The following is an 18,938-nucleotide window of genomic DNA, read 5'->3' on the forward strand; positions in this document are numbered from 1 at the left end:
TCTACTACCATCTTTGCCAACCGGGCAACCTCCGGCCCATTTGGACTACAACTTCCATCAGCCCCAGCCAGCTGGAGAGTGACAGGTTGGCAAAGCCCGGCCTACTTTGTAGAGTTTACTGGAGGTCAGTGCCAAGCTCACCCTAGCCATGGAGTCAGCCCTAGGGTTTGTGTGCCCTCTTGATGCTGCCTACTGAAGCACCTTCAGGGCCTAGCCTGAAATAAATAATGGACAAAGAAAAGAAAACCAGCGCAAAAATGCCTGTTTGACTAAGTTTCGAGGCCTTTCTATGTGACCCATGGGCATAGCTGTCAACCTTCCCCTTTTTTGCAGGAAATTCCCTTATTTCAGCGCCGTTTCCCACTGCTATCCCGGATTGTTAGATATCCCGCAAACTGTCCCTGGGACAGGTGAGGCTGCTGATCTCTTATTTTCAAATCTGAAAGTTGACAGCTATGCCCATGGGGCTCTCTTCAAGCTGCACCTCTCACCAGCCCTGCTTTGACCCCTACTCTTAAGTGTTTTTGCCTGGAAGACGCGAGGACAGAGGTGGGTATATGATCGGGTGAGGAAACTAGCCTGCTGTATGAAGGTGAAATTTGCGTTCACTGCTCCGCCCAGTTTTGCCTCTAGCCCCGCCCAACGATGGCGTGTGGGCGCCAGAAGGCTGCCCAGAAGGGAATGTGGCACTCTGGCTGAAAAGGGTTCCCCAAGCGGTGCCATGCAGCCTTTGCGCTTTCTTGCAAAGCATCACCCACCAAGCAATTCCAGCAATGCATGATGTCAAGCTCACACACCGCAGACAGCAGCAGTGCCACAGTCAGGAAGGAGGAACTAACAAAACTGCACACAAAGCTGGCAAGTTAAGAAAGCGAGTCAAGCCACAGGCTACAGGTCAACGGAGAGAGAGGGAGAGCGGGCAAATCATAAACAGAATTCAGCATGGAGAAGACAGTCTAGAAGACATCCTATTTTGCAGATGGGAGACACACACAGAGGCTGAGAAGCAAGCATAAAGGCTAACCGGTGAATCTGAGATTTCTTCATCAGGTAGAAATACAGCCTGTTGTTTCTTTATCTTTTCTGCTTAATGGGTCTGTCTCACAAAGTGGGAAGACCGAGGCTCGGAAATAAGCGCTCCAGTGCTGCCACTCGCTAACGTATGAGCAAAGGCATTTAACCTGATTGTAAGCATGTTTACTTGGACAAAACGGGACTCTGTGCCTGGCATTTGCCATCATAACGCAGCTCTGCATATTGAGCTGTACTTTCTGCCCTGCTGCATTCCCTTCTAACAGCCACAGGGCTGGCAGGGGTGGGGTGGGCATGTTGGGCTGGCAATGGATGGGACTTCTGTAGTGTCCCAAAGGAGATCAGACGTGCAAGCTCTTCCCAATGCTTCCGTGTGGGAATTTGCACGGGGAGCAAAGGTAAGCAGAATGGGAGCTGGGGGAACGAGGCTGATGTGGCTGGGGCGAGGAGTACCGGGGAACTGGCAATCTTCAGGCGCAGAGCAAGTATGCCAGGAGGGAAGCAGCAATCACTAATGGGAGGATCCTGGTGGACGCCCAATCATGGTGGCCCTGACCACATGGCCATGGCTGATCTGCAGTGCCCTGTGATTTTGTGTAGGCACCACTATCCCACATATTTCATGGTGTGACACCGGGAGGAGGGATGATTATTCTGGCTGAAACAGAAAGCATGTGACTTGGCCAACACAGCATGCCAAGGGCTGGTTTAGCTGCTCCCTTCCTGTCTTCCCCTCTGCTCCGCTGAGTTTGTCAATTCATGCAACAACGACTAAGCAAGTCTGTTTGGTTTTCTCAGTTCTCAATTTCTTTCTTTCTTTCTTTCTCTTTCAGAAAGGACACTGGAAACAAGCAAAATACACACTAGCGGGGCTTTGGGGAGGGGGGCGTGAGCAGGAAATAACACTTGCATGGCAGACAGTTCTGAGGGCATGGGACAGCCGCTTGCTGAGAAACGCAAGGTTTGGCTTGCACTTCAGCGGTGGTTTAATGAAGAAATGGTTGGATCCTTTGTGAACTAACACCATGCAAACATTTCCAGGGAGGCAGCTGTGTTGGGTCTCTTGTAGCAAAAGCAATCGAGTCTTGTGGGACCTTAACAGACTTGCGACGGCACAAGCTTTACTCATGCTCACTTCGACAGCTGCATAAAGCAAAACCTTAGTTGGAAGGTATGTGTTGGGGAAACTAGCATGGTGGGATCGAAATGAGACCAAAAAAAAAAAAAAAATACAGTCCATGACAATTAAGTGTTTAAATCTATATTAAACAAGCACAGTGTTTAGCAGACTGGTGTCAACTGAAGATAGGAACCTCTGGCAAGGAAACCACGACTGTTTCTTGGGACTGGCACCCTGGCACCTTACAAGGTGTTAGCTCAGCAATTGCCACAGACCTCCCACCACACATCTGTTAAGTCTTTAAGGTGCCACAAGACTCTGCGATGGGTTTGACGTCATGCAAGTCCCAGCTGCCACAAGCTGCAGTGTGCAAAGGCCCTCCAATCTGGCCCTCCAATCTAAATGAGCCCAAGACAACTGAGAGCCAGGAATGAAGTCCCCGCCCAGCCTCCCCTCCACTGCCCTCTCTCACGGAGAAAGAGCGGAAGGTAGCCTGAAGGCCTACAGCCTGCCTCTGGAGGTGGGTGGTGAGGTCTCTTATTAGGGAGAAGAGGCTGCTTGCTGGCGAGGAGTTCCGCTGGCCACCAAGAACCCCTTCTGCTTTTCACATTACAGAAAAGGACTCCTGACCCACTGGAGGATAGAGAGATGAGTCACCTGCACAGCCTCCGTTTCCATCGTTTTCTTCAGTAGCTGTATGTCCTCTGCAGTGGGGGTCTCCGTCTCCATGCAATAAACAGGAGGCAAGGGTGGGGGGGCGCAATACATGGGGTACTGCAAGAACACAGCACATAGAAAAATGGGAACGCAAGCTCAGCAACTCAAGTACTGAAACGCCGAATGTTTAAACACATATATATGTAGGTTAAGTGTGATAAAGCACTGGAGGAAAAAAAAAACCCTTTGCAGCTCACGCTCTCCCTTCTTGTGAAAATGGCACAAGGGATTAGAAAAGGTTAAAACTTTTCTCCCGGTTCCCTGCAGCTTCCATGCGGGATTTCTCCCCCCTTTTCTGAATTTTGTTTTGTCCAAATGGCATTGGTGTCACAAACTCCAATTAAGAGTGGATTATAAAATTCAGCATGTCCAAGGTACTGAAAGGTCTAAATGACTCCAAAGTGGCAGAAATTCTAGTTTTTAACATCATCACAGCCACTTTACATTAAGGTAAGAGTTGCCAACCATTATTATTATTATTATTATTATTATTATTATTATTATTATTATTATTATTATTATTAGTTGTTGTTGTTCCTAACTTCAGGAAGCTTTGGCTTAAAGGGGGGAAGTGCAGAGGTGCATGAGGCCCTACTGGAATTAATACTGAGGATTTACTACAGATCCTAGATGCAAGGGAACAAAATGCATTCTACTGAGCAAGACACCCAGCTCTGTACTGCCTGCACAGACTGGCTGCAGCTCTCCAGAGTTTCAAGCAGGAGACTCCTGGCAATGCAGAGGACTTGAACCCAGAACCTTCTGCATGCAAGGCAGATGGTCTAACCACTGAGCGATGGAGAGCCCTTCCACTATGGGGATCAGACCAATGCCATAATTCAGTGTAAGGCAGCATCCTATGTTCCTACAAGAGCAGTGCTATAAAATCCTTCATTTAAAATTTCAAATTTTTTTTAAAAAAATGGGAGTTGGAGGGGAAAATGGGTGGATTCCACTACAAAGTCCTGCCACCAGAAGCCCTCACAAGGACTTGTGCTTGTGCAACAGGGCCTTTTCCCTCCTCCCCCCCCCAACTGGCTTGGGAGGGGTTGACAAGACCCCAAGAACAGTCCATCTGGAGGAGGGGAGGTTTGTTTCATCTGGAAGCTGAAATGCTTGTTCTGAGGGAATGTGTGACACCGAATTCCTCCCTAAGGCAGAACGTATAAATTTGGCTTCCCGACCTGAATTGTAAAGTGTCGCGCTTTTTAAAACCGCAGGGCTTTAAAACTGAGTAGCACACAGATGAGCACTGAGCACTTTGAATCTTTCCTAAATCACACTCCTTCTGACACAGATGGCTTATATAAAGCAGGAGCCAGGAACCTGTGACCCCTCCAGATCTGGCGAGACTCCAGATCCCATCAGCCCCAGCCAACAACGTACAAGGATGACGAGAGTGGGGAGTCCCACAATATCTGGAGGGCCACCGGTTCTCCCAGGGCCCTGCAACAGGGTATTTCCTGGCCTGGCCTCACTGATGGTGAGAAGAAAGAGCCCACTTTTATGTTACTCTAGTGTCGAGATATAAGGAGCTTCCGCTGAGTAACATGCAAAAGGGCATGCAGAAGAGTATCTGCAGGCTGCGCTGTTCCCTAATTATGTTTTCTTGATGCTAAACACTTCTGTTTCCAAAGGTCACTGCTCCAGGGAAGGGCCATAGCTTGGGGGCAGTGGACAAGTTTTCCGTGCAAAGGTCATTTACGTAATAAAAGATCCTGCTTGTTTGCTAAGATCAACGGCAGAGGCCGTCACGGAATCCTCGCAAGAACAGTCAACTGGGCTGGTGAGCAAAAGGGAAAGGGCCTTCTTGGTGGTGGCCTCACAGTTGTGGAACTCCACTACTGTAGAACTACTGAAGACTCCTTTCGGCATCATCCTTCAAACGTGACTCGTCTGCCTTTCCGTAACAAAGTGCTTTTACACCACTGATTCCCAAGATTTGGTGCTTCCTTATGTTTCTGGAATCTTATGTTTAGTATTCAAAATGGGCATCAACTGCATCTGTGGGGGCTGTGCCCTAAAAGGCAGCATATAAATGCTAAATAGAGCAATGGTCCCAGGTTGAATTACTCGCCTTTGCAAGTAGGGGTGCAAAATGCTCTTGGCCTGAAACTCTGGAGAGCTACTTCCAGTCAGCCTAGACCAGGGTTGTCAACCTGGTCCCTACCACCCACTAGTGGGCGTTTCAGGATTCTAGGTGGGTGGGTGGGGGGTTCTACGGCACAAGCTGAATCCTCCTTCCATCGAGAACTGGTGGGCAGTAAGGAAATTTTACCATCAAGAAAGATGCATTGGTGGGCGGTAGGTATAAAAAGGTTGACTACCCCTGGCCTAGACAATACTGAGCTGGATGAGAGCTGGCTCAGTATAAGGTCCCATGTTTGTTCTAGAGATATCAAAACTTACCAAGCTATGAAGCAGGCATTTAGTAACCATATTTGAAATGAGCAAACAGAGGTGACAGGAGATGATTAAATACCTGGATGTTACTTTGCCAGGAAGTGAGAGAGAATTAAACTGTGTGTTTTAGCAAATACCTCGTGGAGACATATCTACCGTGCTCAACAAAGGAACCATTGGTCTTGTTATTTATAATCTCTTATCTTCTGCATCCGACAAGAATTGCCATTTTACAGACAAGGAACTGAAGCCAACAGCAACTCGACCAGGGCCATGCAGAAATTTGAAACCACAGGCCCTAGTGCAGGGACAGCCAACCTGGTGCTCCCTTCAGATTTTGCTGGGCTCCAATTTCCGTCGGCATGTGCAACAACATCTGGAGGGGCACAGGTTCCCTGCCCTAGGCATAGTTCAATGCTTATTCACTGGAGCAAACACATAGAGTTTATCGTTAAGGTAACAAGTTTGTGGTTTGGTAACCTAAGAAAGTACACTACCAAAACATCTTCCCTCTGTTGCTAACAACTATTACCTGAGGATTTTGGCGGGCCAGCTCCTCAATCTTGTGCCACATCTCTTCTCGTTCCTTCAACCTGAACCGCCCTCTGAAGACGAAAAGGAATTTATTTTAGGGTGGGTGTTATTTTTTTTATTTAGACATTTAACCTGCACCCTCCCTCTAGTTAGACTTTTAACCTGCGCCCTCCCTCTAGAGCTCTGGTCAAGTTATGCCATTCTTCAAAACCCAATCAAATGCTCCACATTAAACAGATATATTAAGTAATTAACTGCCTTCCACACATATCAATGTACAAAAAATAAATAAATAGCTAAGCAGTTAAAAACACAGCAAACAACAGCAGGTGTGTGTGTGTGTGTGTGTGTGTGTGTGTGAATGCAAAGTAGACACCCATGGCAGAGACTCATTCATCCAGATGGGAAAGCCAATGGGACAAAAATGTCTTCAGTTGGTTTTGGAAACTGCAGACAGCCTGCCTGCTATATCTCAACAGGAATGCTATTCCACAAAACAGGGGCAGCTCCACTGAAAGCTTTCCTCTTGTTCCGAGTTACTGTGTACTGGGCTTCCGTTATCTTTGGAACTTGCATGAGGCTTCCTGCAGGCTGCCTACCAAGTGGATTCAAATGTAAACACATCTACCCTGCTCTTTCCTTTTTTAAAAATTAAGATGGCTGAGGAATCGCTCAAGCCGCGCCTCAAAGAGACAAGTTTGTTCCCAGCTGATCCTTTCACCTCAGATTACTGTGGGACCACAGTCACCCCGATTTACTCCTATCTCCAAGCGTTAAGAGTCCTCTTAGTTCATGCCCTTTTCATAAAAAGGAGGCACAAATCCCTCATCTGTGATCTTCCCCTCTTTCTTAATCTTATTTGTGGCACAACCCCAAGGAGCCCACCCCCTCCACTTCCCAAGGCTTTGTAGTACCTCATAGGTCAAGTTCTCCTTTGCACAGAACCGAGAGCTTTGCAGGACTGGGAATGCCAAGTACAGTTAAGCTCTTAAGTATGGCAGTTTTACTGGGGGCAAAGCGTACCTAACAGGCTCAACCCTGTGCGTGTTCAACTTGCTCTGAAAAGCTTCTGCTTCCAAAAACTGGTTGCTGGGGGTCACAAATGGGTCCTGTTTGCAGGCTTCCCGTAGGCCAGCGTGAGAACAGAAAGCTGGACCAGATACATCACTGGTGCGATCCAGCAGGGCTCTCCTTGTGTCCTTACAATGGATAGAAATATTTAAGGTAGCCACATGACTCTTCCTTGGTTGCTTTTAGTTTAGAAGCCCTGTTGGATTCAGTGGAGCTTATTCCCAAGAGAGCATCCACAGGACTGCAGCTCAGGCTTCTCAATGGGGACAGAGCACAATGGGATGGCATTCAGTGGTAGATTTGCACTACAGTGGTACCTCAGGTTAAGAATTTAATTCGTTCTGGAAGTCCGTTCTTAACCTGAAACTGTTCTTAACCTGAGGTACCACTTTAGCTAATGGGGCCTCCTGCTGCTGGCGCCACACGATTTCTGTTCTCATCCTGAAGCAAAGTTCTTAACCCGAGGTACTATTTCTGGGTTAGTGGAGTCTGTAACCTGAAGCGTCTGTAACCCGAGGTACCACTGTACAGTGGTACCTCAGGTTACATACACTTCAGGTTACATACGCTTCAGGTTACAGACTCCGCTAACCCAGAAATAGTACCTCGGGTTAAGAACTTTGCTTCAGGATGAGAACAGAAATCACGCCGCGGTGGTGCGGCAGCAGCGGGCGGCCCCATTAGCTAAAGTGGTGCTTCAGGTTAAGAACAGTTTCAGGTTAAGAATGGACCTCCGGAATGAATTAAGTACGTAACCAAAGGTACCACTATATTGTAAAGCGCTTGTACAGCATAAGGCAGAGCACCCAATTTCTGCCAATCCTCCCTGCCCACTGACAGCCCCAAACACCTTCCAGAAAAGCTGCTACCGAGGGTTGTGGAACCTTGCAGAACTACAAGAGCCTATGGGGCAGAGGGACTGAAGGTGGTGGGGAACAGTGGCAATTGAGTGCCCTAACTTATGGGATTTGCGCTAGCACAATGCCACAGCTGGGTAGTTTAGCTAAGGTTCCTGCTGGGCTTAGGAAGCACAGTGTTATGGTAACCCCCGTTCCTTCGAGAAGATTAGACCCAGAAAGTATCTGCTCCGCCCAGTAACCAACAGGGTGTCTCTGGGCTCCATCTTATCGCTTGTGCTTTCTAACATCTTACACTGTGAAAAGTCGCACGGCTGTGGTTTCCCCAGTATGTGGCTGGCAGGCTCCTCTGTCTCTTGTTTGAATCCCTACTAATCCCAAGGAAGCCTGTGAAGTCTCAAACAGGTGTCTAGAGGTGGTTTAGAGGGGGATGAGGGCAAGCAAGCCGAATGGAATCCAGATACGACAGAGGTATTGCGAGTGTGGAAAACAGCCAAAACTGGAAAGAGGTATACAACCACTCCTGGATGGAATGGCGCTTTTCCCTGAAGGATAAAGTTCACAGCTTATAAATTCTTTTGGACTATCTGTGGAAGCGCCGTCGGCAAGGCTACTGCAATGCATTCCACGTGGGGCAGCCTTTCAGAAAGATTCAGAAACTTCAAGCAGTTCAGAATGAAGCCACTCAGATGTTGGTAAGGGCCAAGGGGGTCAGAATACGCAACTCCAATATTGCATCAGTTGCTCTGGTTGCTGGTGAATTTCTTTTGCTACTGATATCCCATAGGGCTGCAATGGGGCCACCTGAATAAACCTGTTTGTGCTTTAAAATCAGCCCTGGGCCGACTGGTTAAGATCTAATAGGCTAGCAGGCATAATAAACAGGGTGTTCTCGCAGTGGTCCCTCCCCCCTTTGAGGAATTCCTTTCTGCCTGATTTGCCTGTGGCTCTTAAAACTCCCATTTCTTTCAGGTAGCTTTTTCTTAAATGTTCTTTAGGTGTTGCTCATCTACCATCGTTTTCAAGGTGTTTTATGTGGACATCCGTGCTGTACCCCCCATGGAAGCTGCTTGTGCCATAGCTTCCATAGACCACACCTAGCAAAAAGCTCAAAAAAGGCACCAGCTCACGTCTGGTCAGCTGCAGACCAGGTTTTATTCCAGAAACACTGATTTACAGTGGTACCTTGGGTTACAGATGCTTCAGGTTACAGACTCCGCTAACCCAGAAATAGTACCTTGGCTTATGAACTTTGCTTCAGGTTAAGACTGGACCTCCAGAACGAATTAAGTTCTTAACCCGAGGTACCACTGTACTGTCTCTGCTTTCACCTCTGGTGAACCACATTCCCGCCATCCCTGAGTCTTTCTGCAGACTCATAGAGGGCTGCCTCAGTATAGTCCTTTCTTCAGTGTCCCAAGTCTCCCTTTTCCAGTCCCGTCTCCTCGGAGGTAAGTCCCAATCCCCAGGGACAGGCAGTTCCTCCCAGAGCTGAGGCTCTTCCCCAAAGAGGGGTATTCTGCCTCAATGCCCTTGCCAGGGTTAAATCCAGGGCCCTATGCCTCCCCAGGAAGCAGTGGGGCTAGATCAGCACAGGCTGTTAGTATTCCCTTCTCTGACTTAGGAGAACAGCATGAAGAGGACTTCCAAAAAGGAATTACAGCCTGCATTCTCCCAACCTCTGTAGAGACACATTATTTAAGCATCCAACTAGCCCAGCTTCCCAATCGTGATGTGCTTCAGGTCCCATCAGCCCCAGCCAACATAGGCAATGGTCAAGGATGATGGGCGACTGTTCTCCAGCAGTATTGGGTCCTTTGCCCATTCCTCTAAGTGAGGTAAGGGAAATAACCCCCTGGACGGTTAAGTCCAGTCAAAGGCGACTATGGGGTTGCAACGCTCATCTTGCTTTTCAGGCCAAGGGAGCCAGCGTTTGTCCACAGACATCTTTCCGGGTCATGTAGCCAGCAGGACTAAGCCACTTCTGGTGCAACAGAACACTGTGACGAAAGCCAGATTGCACGAAAACACTGTTTACCTTCCTGCCACAGCAGCACCTATTTATCTACTTGCCATGCTTCCGAACTGCTAGGTTGACAGGAGCTGGGACAGAGCAACGGGAGTTCACCCCGTCGCTGGGATTCAAACCGCCGACCTTCTGATCGGCAAATCCAAGAGGCTCAAGTGGTTTAGACTTGGTAGCTGCTGTCAAGTGGGATGGCCCCACTAGTTGCAGGGTTAGCTGCAGGCAGAGTTTCCCCAGCCACCAGTACTCACTTCTGCTTCTCTGCCTTGTACTGCTGTGTGCAGTCGTCAAACAGCTTCTGGTTCATCTCCATAAACAGCTTCAGTGCATTGTAGATCAACCCATGGATTGTCCTTAAAAAAAAGAAGAGGTGGAGAATGAAGTAGAAGGTGGGGAAACTGCCGTTGCACAGAAGAGATTTAATAGACCAGGACATTAAACTTCCAATACCTGATATAAAAAGGAAGGATAGCTTCAAATGCCAGGACACACCCGTTTATTCCCCCACTCCCCCTAAGAAGACCGGCATAAATCTGTAAGTCAGGGTGGGGAACCTGTAGAACTCCAGAGGATATTGGAGCCCAACTCTCATCAGTCCCGGCCAGCATGGCAAAAGGAGTGATGGGGGCTGGAGTCCAACGGATCCCCCATCCCAGTTATAAATTGTTGTCATGGTTGAGAGATAATGGAGTGTGCCTCCAGGGGTGAAGTCAAACCACTGCATTAGCAGCACCCAAGTGACCTCCATGGGGTGTAAGCCTGGGCAGTGTATATGGAGGCCAATGTGGCATAGTGGTTAGAGTACTGGACGAGGACTTGGGAGACCAGGGTTCAAATCCCCACTCAGGAGCTGCTGGAAGGAGGCGTACAAGGCACCATCCAATCATCCTAAGGAATAGGGTTTATTCCTTAAGGCCTTTTCTTCTCCTGAAGATATCCCTTAAGGCAGTGAAGGTTTAGGATCAAGAGTATTTCTTGTAGATGGGCTCCATTCCCTGGTTGAAGAGCCCCATGTGTCTCTCACTTCCTTTTACAGCACATGCTCACCAAGGGTTTGAGTCTCAGGAGCTCGTCCTACACTCGAGTAGGACCCTCGTAGAGACACATGACCGACTGGCATGTTCTCCCTCTCCTGATCATTCGTTCAGGAGCTTCAAAAGCTTTCTTCAGCCCGAATATCACAGCAACCGATGCCAACAGACACTGGCACACTTAGGGATCCGCAGAGTGTTCGTACTTTGCGTAACAGACCTCAGCAACTCAGCATTTTGGCTAATCTACTTTATTTACATATAAACACAGACGGAGCACTGCAACATGGCTCCCTCTCTCTCTAGCATCAGACAGCAAAGAGAAAAGAAACAAAGAACAATAGTCCCACTTCACGGAACACAGTAACACAAACATCCTGTCTCCGTCACTTCCCACTCTGTGGAGTCAAAACATACACCGTCATGTGAAAGACAACAATCCCATGACTGCAATCATGGAGCAGAAATTCTAACATTTGAGACCCATCGGCTACCCTCACTTGGTTGAGCTGGCCAGTCAAAGCCGTTTCCCAGAATATGGCCATTACTGCATGCTGACAGGTGAGAGCGGAGTGCAGCGTGGGGACCAAAGGCGGACAAACCACATAAAACTCCCAGTTACAAATGATCTGATAAAAAGAACAGACTCAAGGGGAGGCAACCTATTCCATACGCCCATGCATATTGCTAGCAATCAGAGCCCTTTCCTTTCTCCCTCTGCCAAACTTTGCATGAGTGGCACCAACAGGCCATGGTAGAAGAGCAAGGCGAAGCTCTCTCAGTTGTACTTCCACTCATGCCCAGCGCACTCAGAAACGACCTACTTGTTCCAATGACTTTTGGAATTCTTGTAGAGTGCTGGAAACATGATGGGGAGAATTTTGGCTGCATTGTCACTGATCAAGCTCATGATGTATTCATTATTCCAATAGTACAACGCCCTCTCGGCCACCTGTACAAATAAAGCAAAACATAACTTCTGAAACAAGAGAGACCTTTTAAAGGGGAAGCAGGTAATGCAATATGAAGGTGAATTAACAGAAACTTGGTGCCCTTATCACAAGCAGAAACAAATTCATTCTATTATCTGCTGTGCAAACCACATCTGGGGTACAGTGGTGTGTTCTGGACACCACATTTTAAGGAGGACATTGACAAACCGGAACACGTTCAGTTGAGGGCAATCAGCCCAATGAAGGATGGCTGAAAAAGTGGGGTGTGTTTAGCAGGATCAAGAGGAGATTAAGGCAAGGCATAATAACGGCCTTCCAATATTTGAAGGACTGCCACGCAGAGGAGGAAGCATCAACTTCATTATCTGTTGCTCAAGAAAGCAGGACTAGAATGTGTGCAAATAATTTCAGCTAAATTTTGGGGGGAACTTCCTAACGGTAAACACAGTGAGATCATCTGAAGTGGGCCACTACACTGATGAGGAAAGTGTACTTTCCAATTGTGCTAACTATAAAAACGTTCACTGAATAATTGCTCATCCTATGCATCAACATGCTTCAGACTTTCAACATTTCACTCTGCATTTGAACAGAGACTAAAGCTGTTGCCAGCATGCTGAGTTTCAAACCTACCTGGAAGTGTGGGCTAGAGACACACTTGGCCAGTTGCCTGAACAGGGGTTCCATAACCTTCACAAACTCTGAGGGTTCAATGACATCTAATATTTCTTCCAGCTCATTCAGGAACATCACCTCCTTGGGACTGTGTGTTTTTGGCCAAAACTTCAGCAAGCCCATAATCACCTGAACAGATGAAGAAATGAGATTTTTATGAGCGTTAGAGAAACAAGCAGGAACATTTGTTGGTGATAGCAACAAGAATTTTAAGTCTGGAAGAAATTCTTTTTGCCAATAGTGAAATCCTGAGGCCAAAAGATAGCAACTTATCTAGGACCTTTATCCTCCAAGCTTGTTTTTTAAAAATGTGCTTAATTAGTCAAAAGGCACAAGATACAGTGGTGCCTCGCAAGACGAAATTAATCCGTTCCGCGAGTCTCTTTGTCTTGCGGTTTTTTCGTCTTGCAGAGCACGGCTATTAGCGGCTTAGTGGCTATTAACGGCTTAGCGGCTTTAAGAAAAAGGAAACAAACTCACAAGAACTTGCAAGACGTTTTGTCTTGTGAAGCAAGCCCATAGGGAAATTCGTCTTGCGGAACGACTCAAAAAACAGAAAACTCTTTCGTCTTGCGAGGCATTAGTCTTGCGAGGTACCACTGTATAGTGTTGATTTACTTAATGTGACATAATTAGTGCACATACAGATTTTTGAGAAATTTTTGATTTCTGTTGAAAGTTATTAATCATCAACACAAGGTGAAGAAGGGGAAGAGAGAGGAGGGCACAAGTTTTATATCTGCCTATCTGTATAACCCCAAACCACTGTTTAGTGTGGCATCTGAGCATATCCTGCATCTTACACTGCATTCCAAGAGGAATCCACAACATGGGGAGCATTTCATAAGGAGGTATGCTGGTTTCAACGCAAAGCTAGAAATCTCTAGCTGCTTCTGTGCTGTTCAGCCCTGTAAGCTTCAATTAGTTTCATGAATCAACTATGGTTTTAGTTGTTTATAAATGAGAAGGCAAGGAGTGAAATTTAACCAGAAATCCTAGTGAGATTAATCTAACCAGTAAGAACTTGGGACATACGTTGTTTTGTTAAAAAGAATGCTTTGATTCTGGTGTGTGTCTGTCACAGGAAATGGCAAACATTCCATATGACCTTCTCTTCTGGTAGCTTTTGCTTATTGCACTGAAAGTTTGCACGCTTTTCTTAAAGTGTCTCAAAAAATGCAGCTTATATTAAGGTTTTAGAAACCTTTAGGTTTCAGAAACTGATTAAATAATAAATCAGTTAAAAGGGAAGTGGTTGTTTACCTAAACATTCTGCAGCTGGTTTTCACCCTCAGTGCTTGTCTATGAATGCTTATCTTGCAGTCATCCTCTTGACTGCTTGGAAGAAAGATCTGCCTTAATTTTTAATTTGGCCCAGAAATTAATATTGCTGCAGAATAGTGCATGAAGCAAATGTAATAATGCGAAATCAGTCACATATTTATCACTGCAACGTTAAACAAGGTCTGCGTTACGCAAACGTGCTCCTCCCCTAACCCAATTTCAGTCGCTCTACTTATGACTTAACACCAATTTCATAGAACCTGGAAGAACAGACAAATCAAGTAATCTAAAGACAATCTGCTGCACTCATTACACTTGTCAGCAGCGCTAACTGAAGTATCTTTTTACCTAAGCTTCTATGCTTTCAAAGAACGTGCCAAGAATACTTTGCAGCGGCCCAGCCTGATTTTTTCCAGGGCGTCAGTGCAATCAAAGTTCAAACCACAGATCAAAGAAGGCAACAATGCAGTTTCAGGAAGGACGGCAGCGTGTCCTAAGTTACAAGGATTCAAAGGGCTTTTGGGAAGTGCATTGCCAGGCAGGGCAAAAAGAAGACCAGCCAAAGAGTAAGCTTGCCTATTCTAGCTTTCCTGATTTGTGTCCACATATCAAAACCAGCAGTAATTCTAATGGGAGCGCATTGGATCTTTCACAATTCAAATGAGAAGTATGAGGAATGACTTAGCCCCCCACATTTTTCTGAAGGGTCCCTACATGAGAGTCACAGCCACATACTCATCTAGGTTTATGCAGCCTTATATGGTATAACTATACAATAGTAATACTTAGCACTGCAACAATCAATGCAGATCTCCATGTGCTGGCTTTTCATCTAGAAAATGTGCCCTTCTTTCGGAGTGACTTTAGCTGTGTTTTCCTCAAAGTTCTATTGTACTTTGCAGAACTTGCACACCATTCTTTCGAAAACAGAAGCGCCTTGTGTTTTCAGTGTTCCTAAATGCTTAGCTTTTGGAGCACACAGAACAAGATCTTCTTCGGTGTTCTTCCCAATGCGCTTCTCCAGAGTGACCCTAGGAGTCAATATTCAGGGGCTGACTCTCCTCTCTTCACTCTGATTGGCTCCCGGCAGCAAAAAAAGGGTGAAAGGGCTTCTTCTTAGTGGCTAAAAAGCTCCCCTTTCATGCTGATTGATGGCTCTAGGATGCTGGTGACAGGGATGGCTGCTGCAGAAATAGTAACATGTCTCCAACTCCCATTGACACACCATTACACCTCTGTTCAGTGTAAGTCAACTTCCCTATGCTTTTTATGTTCACAGGGCAAACTACTTTTAAGCCATTTGTGTTGATGGTGAGATAAGCTTGCATTGTTTTGCCACCGTCATAAACTCCACAGTACAATAGGTCAACAGTGCAGAAACAGTTTGAACTTTGAAAAACCAACTTAACTCCTTATTTACAGAATGTACACATCGGACTTTCTTTTCTGCCGCATGAACAGCCCTCAAGAGTATTTACAACCATACAAACAACACAATAAAAACCAGTAACGTGAAAGAAGTGAATCATGATTCAAAAAAATATAAACAAATCACCCAGCACTCTCAAAAAATAATCAAAAACAAAATTTTAAAAAAATCAAACCGGGGGCACTAAACAGTATTCGCAACCCTCCAGAACAAAAGAATGCCTCCTCAGATATTGTACCCTGAGTCCATTTATGGTTTAAATAAGATCCATCACCCGCACTCTGAAATGGGCTTAGAATCTAACTGCATACATAGATGCATAATCTTATTTATATGCCGGTTTTCCAGTTTAAACCACGCTCAAGGCAGCTTACAACATGCAAAAAACACATAACAAAAAGTAGTCATAAACAGTAAATAAAATATTAAAAGATGCACAACCGAACTGAACAATTTCCACGCAAATCACAAGGATCTAAAATGAAGATACAAAAGACCAATAGCAAATAACCCCCTGCCACAAGCAAGCAAGCAAGCAAGCAAGCAAGCAAGCAAGCAAGCAAACAAACCCAAACAACACCCCAGCTACAAAGAGTGAGCAGCGTCTCTAGGGCACCACCAAGATCTGCAATATAATGCAGAGTGCTGCCGTTCAAAGCCCCAGCCAGCAAGGTCTGCCTTTTCTAGGCTACTCCATTCCATCACACCTCCCTCCCCTCCCCCCCCTTTATTTTCCCTCTCCCATTAAAGTCTGTGCTCAAGCAAACGCTGGGTGTTCCCAAAGCCTGCTGGCGATTCTCTTTTGTGTAAGCGTGGTCTCCTTTTGGCTAGGTAAGGAAAGGCACTCAGAGAATGAGTCCGCTATTAGTATACAGAAATCTCCGAAGGCCGCATGTGCACCATGCATTTAAAGCGTTGTCGTATGTCATTAGTCATGGTTTCCCCCTAAAGAATCTTGGAAAGTGTCATTTGGTTACAGGTGCTGAGAGCTCATAGGTTGACCCCTATTCCCCTTACGGAGCTAAAATCCCAGGAGTGGTTTAACAATCAATCCCTCTTGGCAGGGAATTCTGGGAATTGTAGTGCTGTGGGGGGAATAGGGGTCACCTAAGAACTCTCAGCACTCTTAATTGTAAAGACGGAGCGCCCTATATGCATTACAATACTGTGACGCCAAATGGCGCTGTGGTGTCCCGCCTTTCACCAACGGGATTTCCCTGTATGACATTTACAACGCATTTAACTGAATCGCTTTTTTGAGCCTAGGGCTTGCCAATCAGAAGGTTAGGGATTCGAATCCCCGCGACGGGGTGAGCTCCTGTTCCTTGGTCCCTGGGCTCCTGCCAACCTAGCAGCTCAAAAGCACATCAAAGTGCAAGTAGATAAATAGGTACCGCTCCGGCGGGAAGGTAAACGGCGTTTCCGTGCGCTGCTCTGGTTCGCCAGAAGCGGCTTAATCATGCTGGCCACATGACCCAGAAACTGTACACTGGCTCCCTCGGCCAATAAAGCGAGATGAGCACCGCAACCCCAGAGTTGTCCGCGACTGGACCTAATGGTCAGGAGTCCCTTTACCTTTTAAATCCACCCATTGTCTCAGAAGCCTTTTTCCCCTCCAGAGATTACTGTCTCCTAACATCTCTCAGCACGCTTAACGAACTATAGTTCCCAGGATTCTTTGGGGGAAGAAGTCATGACTGCTTAAGGTGGTATGGGGCTGCTTTAAACATACAGTGCAGAGAGGGCCGAACAGCAGCAGTGGGAGGTTTCCATACGAAGTTTCCAAATATTCTTCCAAGGCAGCCCCACCCAGAGGGAGCACTTACCGGTTCGGTCAGGCTGCTGTCTTTCTCCAAGAACTGCACCACACAGTATGCCAACTGCAAGGAAGAGCACAGTACAGTCAGAACTCCAGGCACTATGGAAACGGCAGAGGCAGGCAGAACTTGTGTGGTATCTGAAAGTATTTATAACCAGCCTTCCGATGAGATGGCACAGATGCAAATCAGCTGCATCCAAGCCCACAAATCCAATGCTGCAAGCCTGTGCACAATTACACAAGGGTTCAGTTCCCTAGAACTTGGTGAGATTTACAGTGGTATCTCGGGTTAAGTACTTAATTCGTTCTGGAGGTCCGTACTTAACCTGAAACTGTTCTTAACCTGAAGCACCACTTTAGCTAATGGGGCCTCCTGCTGCCGCCGCGCCGCCGGAGCACCATTTCTGTTCTCATCCTGAAGCAAAGTTCTTAACCTGAAGCACTATTTCTGGGTTAGCGGAGTCTGTAACCTGAAGTGTATGTAAACTGAAGTGTATGTAACCCAAGGTACCACTGTATTTCCGCGCCAAGAGAAAGTCGTCAGAGCACACCACTTCCATGTTTGTACATCAACTGAAAATAGGCGGCTTGAACAGCTTTAGAAGGGGATTAGAGTCCCAGAGTATGGTTTGGAGCAGGAATGGGGAACAGGATCCAGCCAGACCCCCTAAACCCCACCCTGCCAGCTGAAAGGGGGCAGCCACCTTGGAAGACCATTGACAATGAGCCCCCTTTGGTATCAGTATGCAGAGATGAAATTTGGGGTGGAAGCACCCCTTCAGAGACCTCACTCTCAGGGAACTCCCCATGTGCAAAGGAACGATCAGGAGCTCACTTTAAGCTCCCGATTATTCCTCTGTAGCTGTGTCCTCACCTGCCCCACACCTCATGCCAGGTGCATGGGAGAGATGAGCGTGATTGGGGGGTGGGGAACGGCCTGCGGACAAGAGGTTCCATGCCTCTTGTCCGCCACCCACGAAACGAGTCTGCCCCTGCAGCTCGATGGCGGTAGAAACCGTCTCTCATGCCTTGTTACACTGCCGTTTCTACGGGGTTATACGCTCGGCATTTATTAACCCTGCTATGCAAAAATCTCCAAATGAATCCGAACTTCAATGTCTAAAATCCCTGGTAGAGGACAAGGATCCTGAGATCACGTTAAGGGTAGCCAAATTCTGTGTGATTGCCATAAAACTTAGAGAACAAACTGTGCTATCTTAATGATTAAGGCCTTAAATGATAATTTTAGGTTATACGTTAGTGACTCTGTTTTAATTTATATATTTTTAAACTGTTGCTATATCTGTATTGTCCCTGTTATACCTAATTGCAAGTTCAAATGTATCCCTATCGTGTTTTATGACTTCCTTGATATTGTATGTGGGCTGGAGCTGGTCTGTGACCGAAATAATAAAATTCATACTTGTCCGCCACCTTGCAGAAGCTAAGCAGACCCGTGTTTGGTCACTAACTGTATGGAAGACCACAAGTACGTGCCGCTGTGGGTTCCATGATGGAAGAAAGGCCGGATACGATTGTATTTTAAAATATATATATTTTAAAATACTACAAATTGACAGGTTTATCACTATGATTGATATGTCTGTATGCCAACCCCAGGTTCAGAGACAGAAAATCTCTCAATACCAGCTGCTGGGGAAACCAAGTAGAGAGAGTGCTGCTACTGAATAGGACGCTGGACTAGATGGGCCTTTGACATCATCCAGCAGGGCACCTTTTAGGGTCTTAAACCTGCCTGTCATTTTACGGCGAGCACAACACACGTCGACTGAACGTGCTTCTTACCTGGGGGTGGTAGACGCTCAGAGATTTCACTTTGTGCAACGGCAGCAAGACCCGGATGAGGAACATCTTGTGCTCTTCCTTCAGGGGCAAAGCAAATCCATTGATTATACTGAGGAGAAGGGAGAGAATAGTAAACATCCAAGACTCGCACTGTCTGGGCATGTTTGTATGTGCACAGAGC

General features: G+C 46.6%; 1 protein-coding gene across 2 annotated transcripts in view; it reads right to left on the reverse strand.

Annotated features, from left to right (window-relative positions):
• PPP2R5D (protein phosphatase 2 regulatory subunit B'delta) overlaps window positions 1-18,938 on the reverse strand; it is a 60,232-nt gene that overhangs the window by 4,400 nt on the left and 36,894 nt on the right. Inside the window, exons 9-15 of one of the 2 annotated variants that reach the window (XM_081188588.1) lie at window positions 18,758-18,866; window positions 16,959-17,012; window positions 12,378-12,548; window positions 11,616-11,743; window positions 10,012-10,113; window positions 5,805-5,877; window positions 2,810-2,926 (exon numbers count right to left, since the gene is read on the reverse strand). In XM_081188588.1, coding sequence (XP_081044714.1) covers window positions 2,810-2,926; window positions 5,805-5,877; window positions 10,012-10,113; window positions 11,616-11,743; window positions 12,378-12,548; window positions 16,959-17,012; window positions 18,758-18,866 — 754 coding nt within the window. The remainder of the gene's footprint in view (window positions 1-2,809; window positions 2,927-5,804; window positions 5,878-10,011; window positions 10,114-11,615; window positions 11,744-12,377; window positions 12,549-16,958; window positions 17,013-18,757; window positions 18,867-18,938) is intronic. The other variant, XM_081188589.1, reaches the window with a different exon arrangement.

This window comes from Podarcis bocagei (assembly GCF_964188305.1).
Source record: "Podarcis bocagei genome assembly, chromosome: 3".
In the NCBI taxonomy this organism is placed as follows: Eukaryota; Metazoa; Chordata; class Lepidosauria; order Squamata; family Lacertidae; genus Podarcis; species Podarcis bocagei.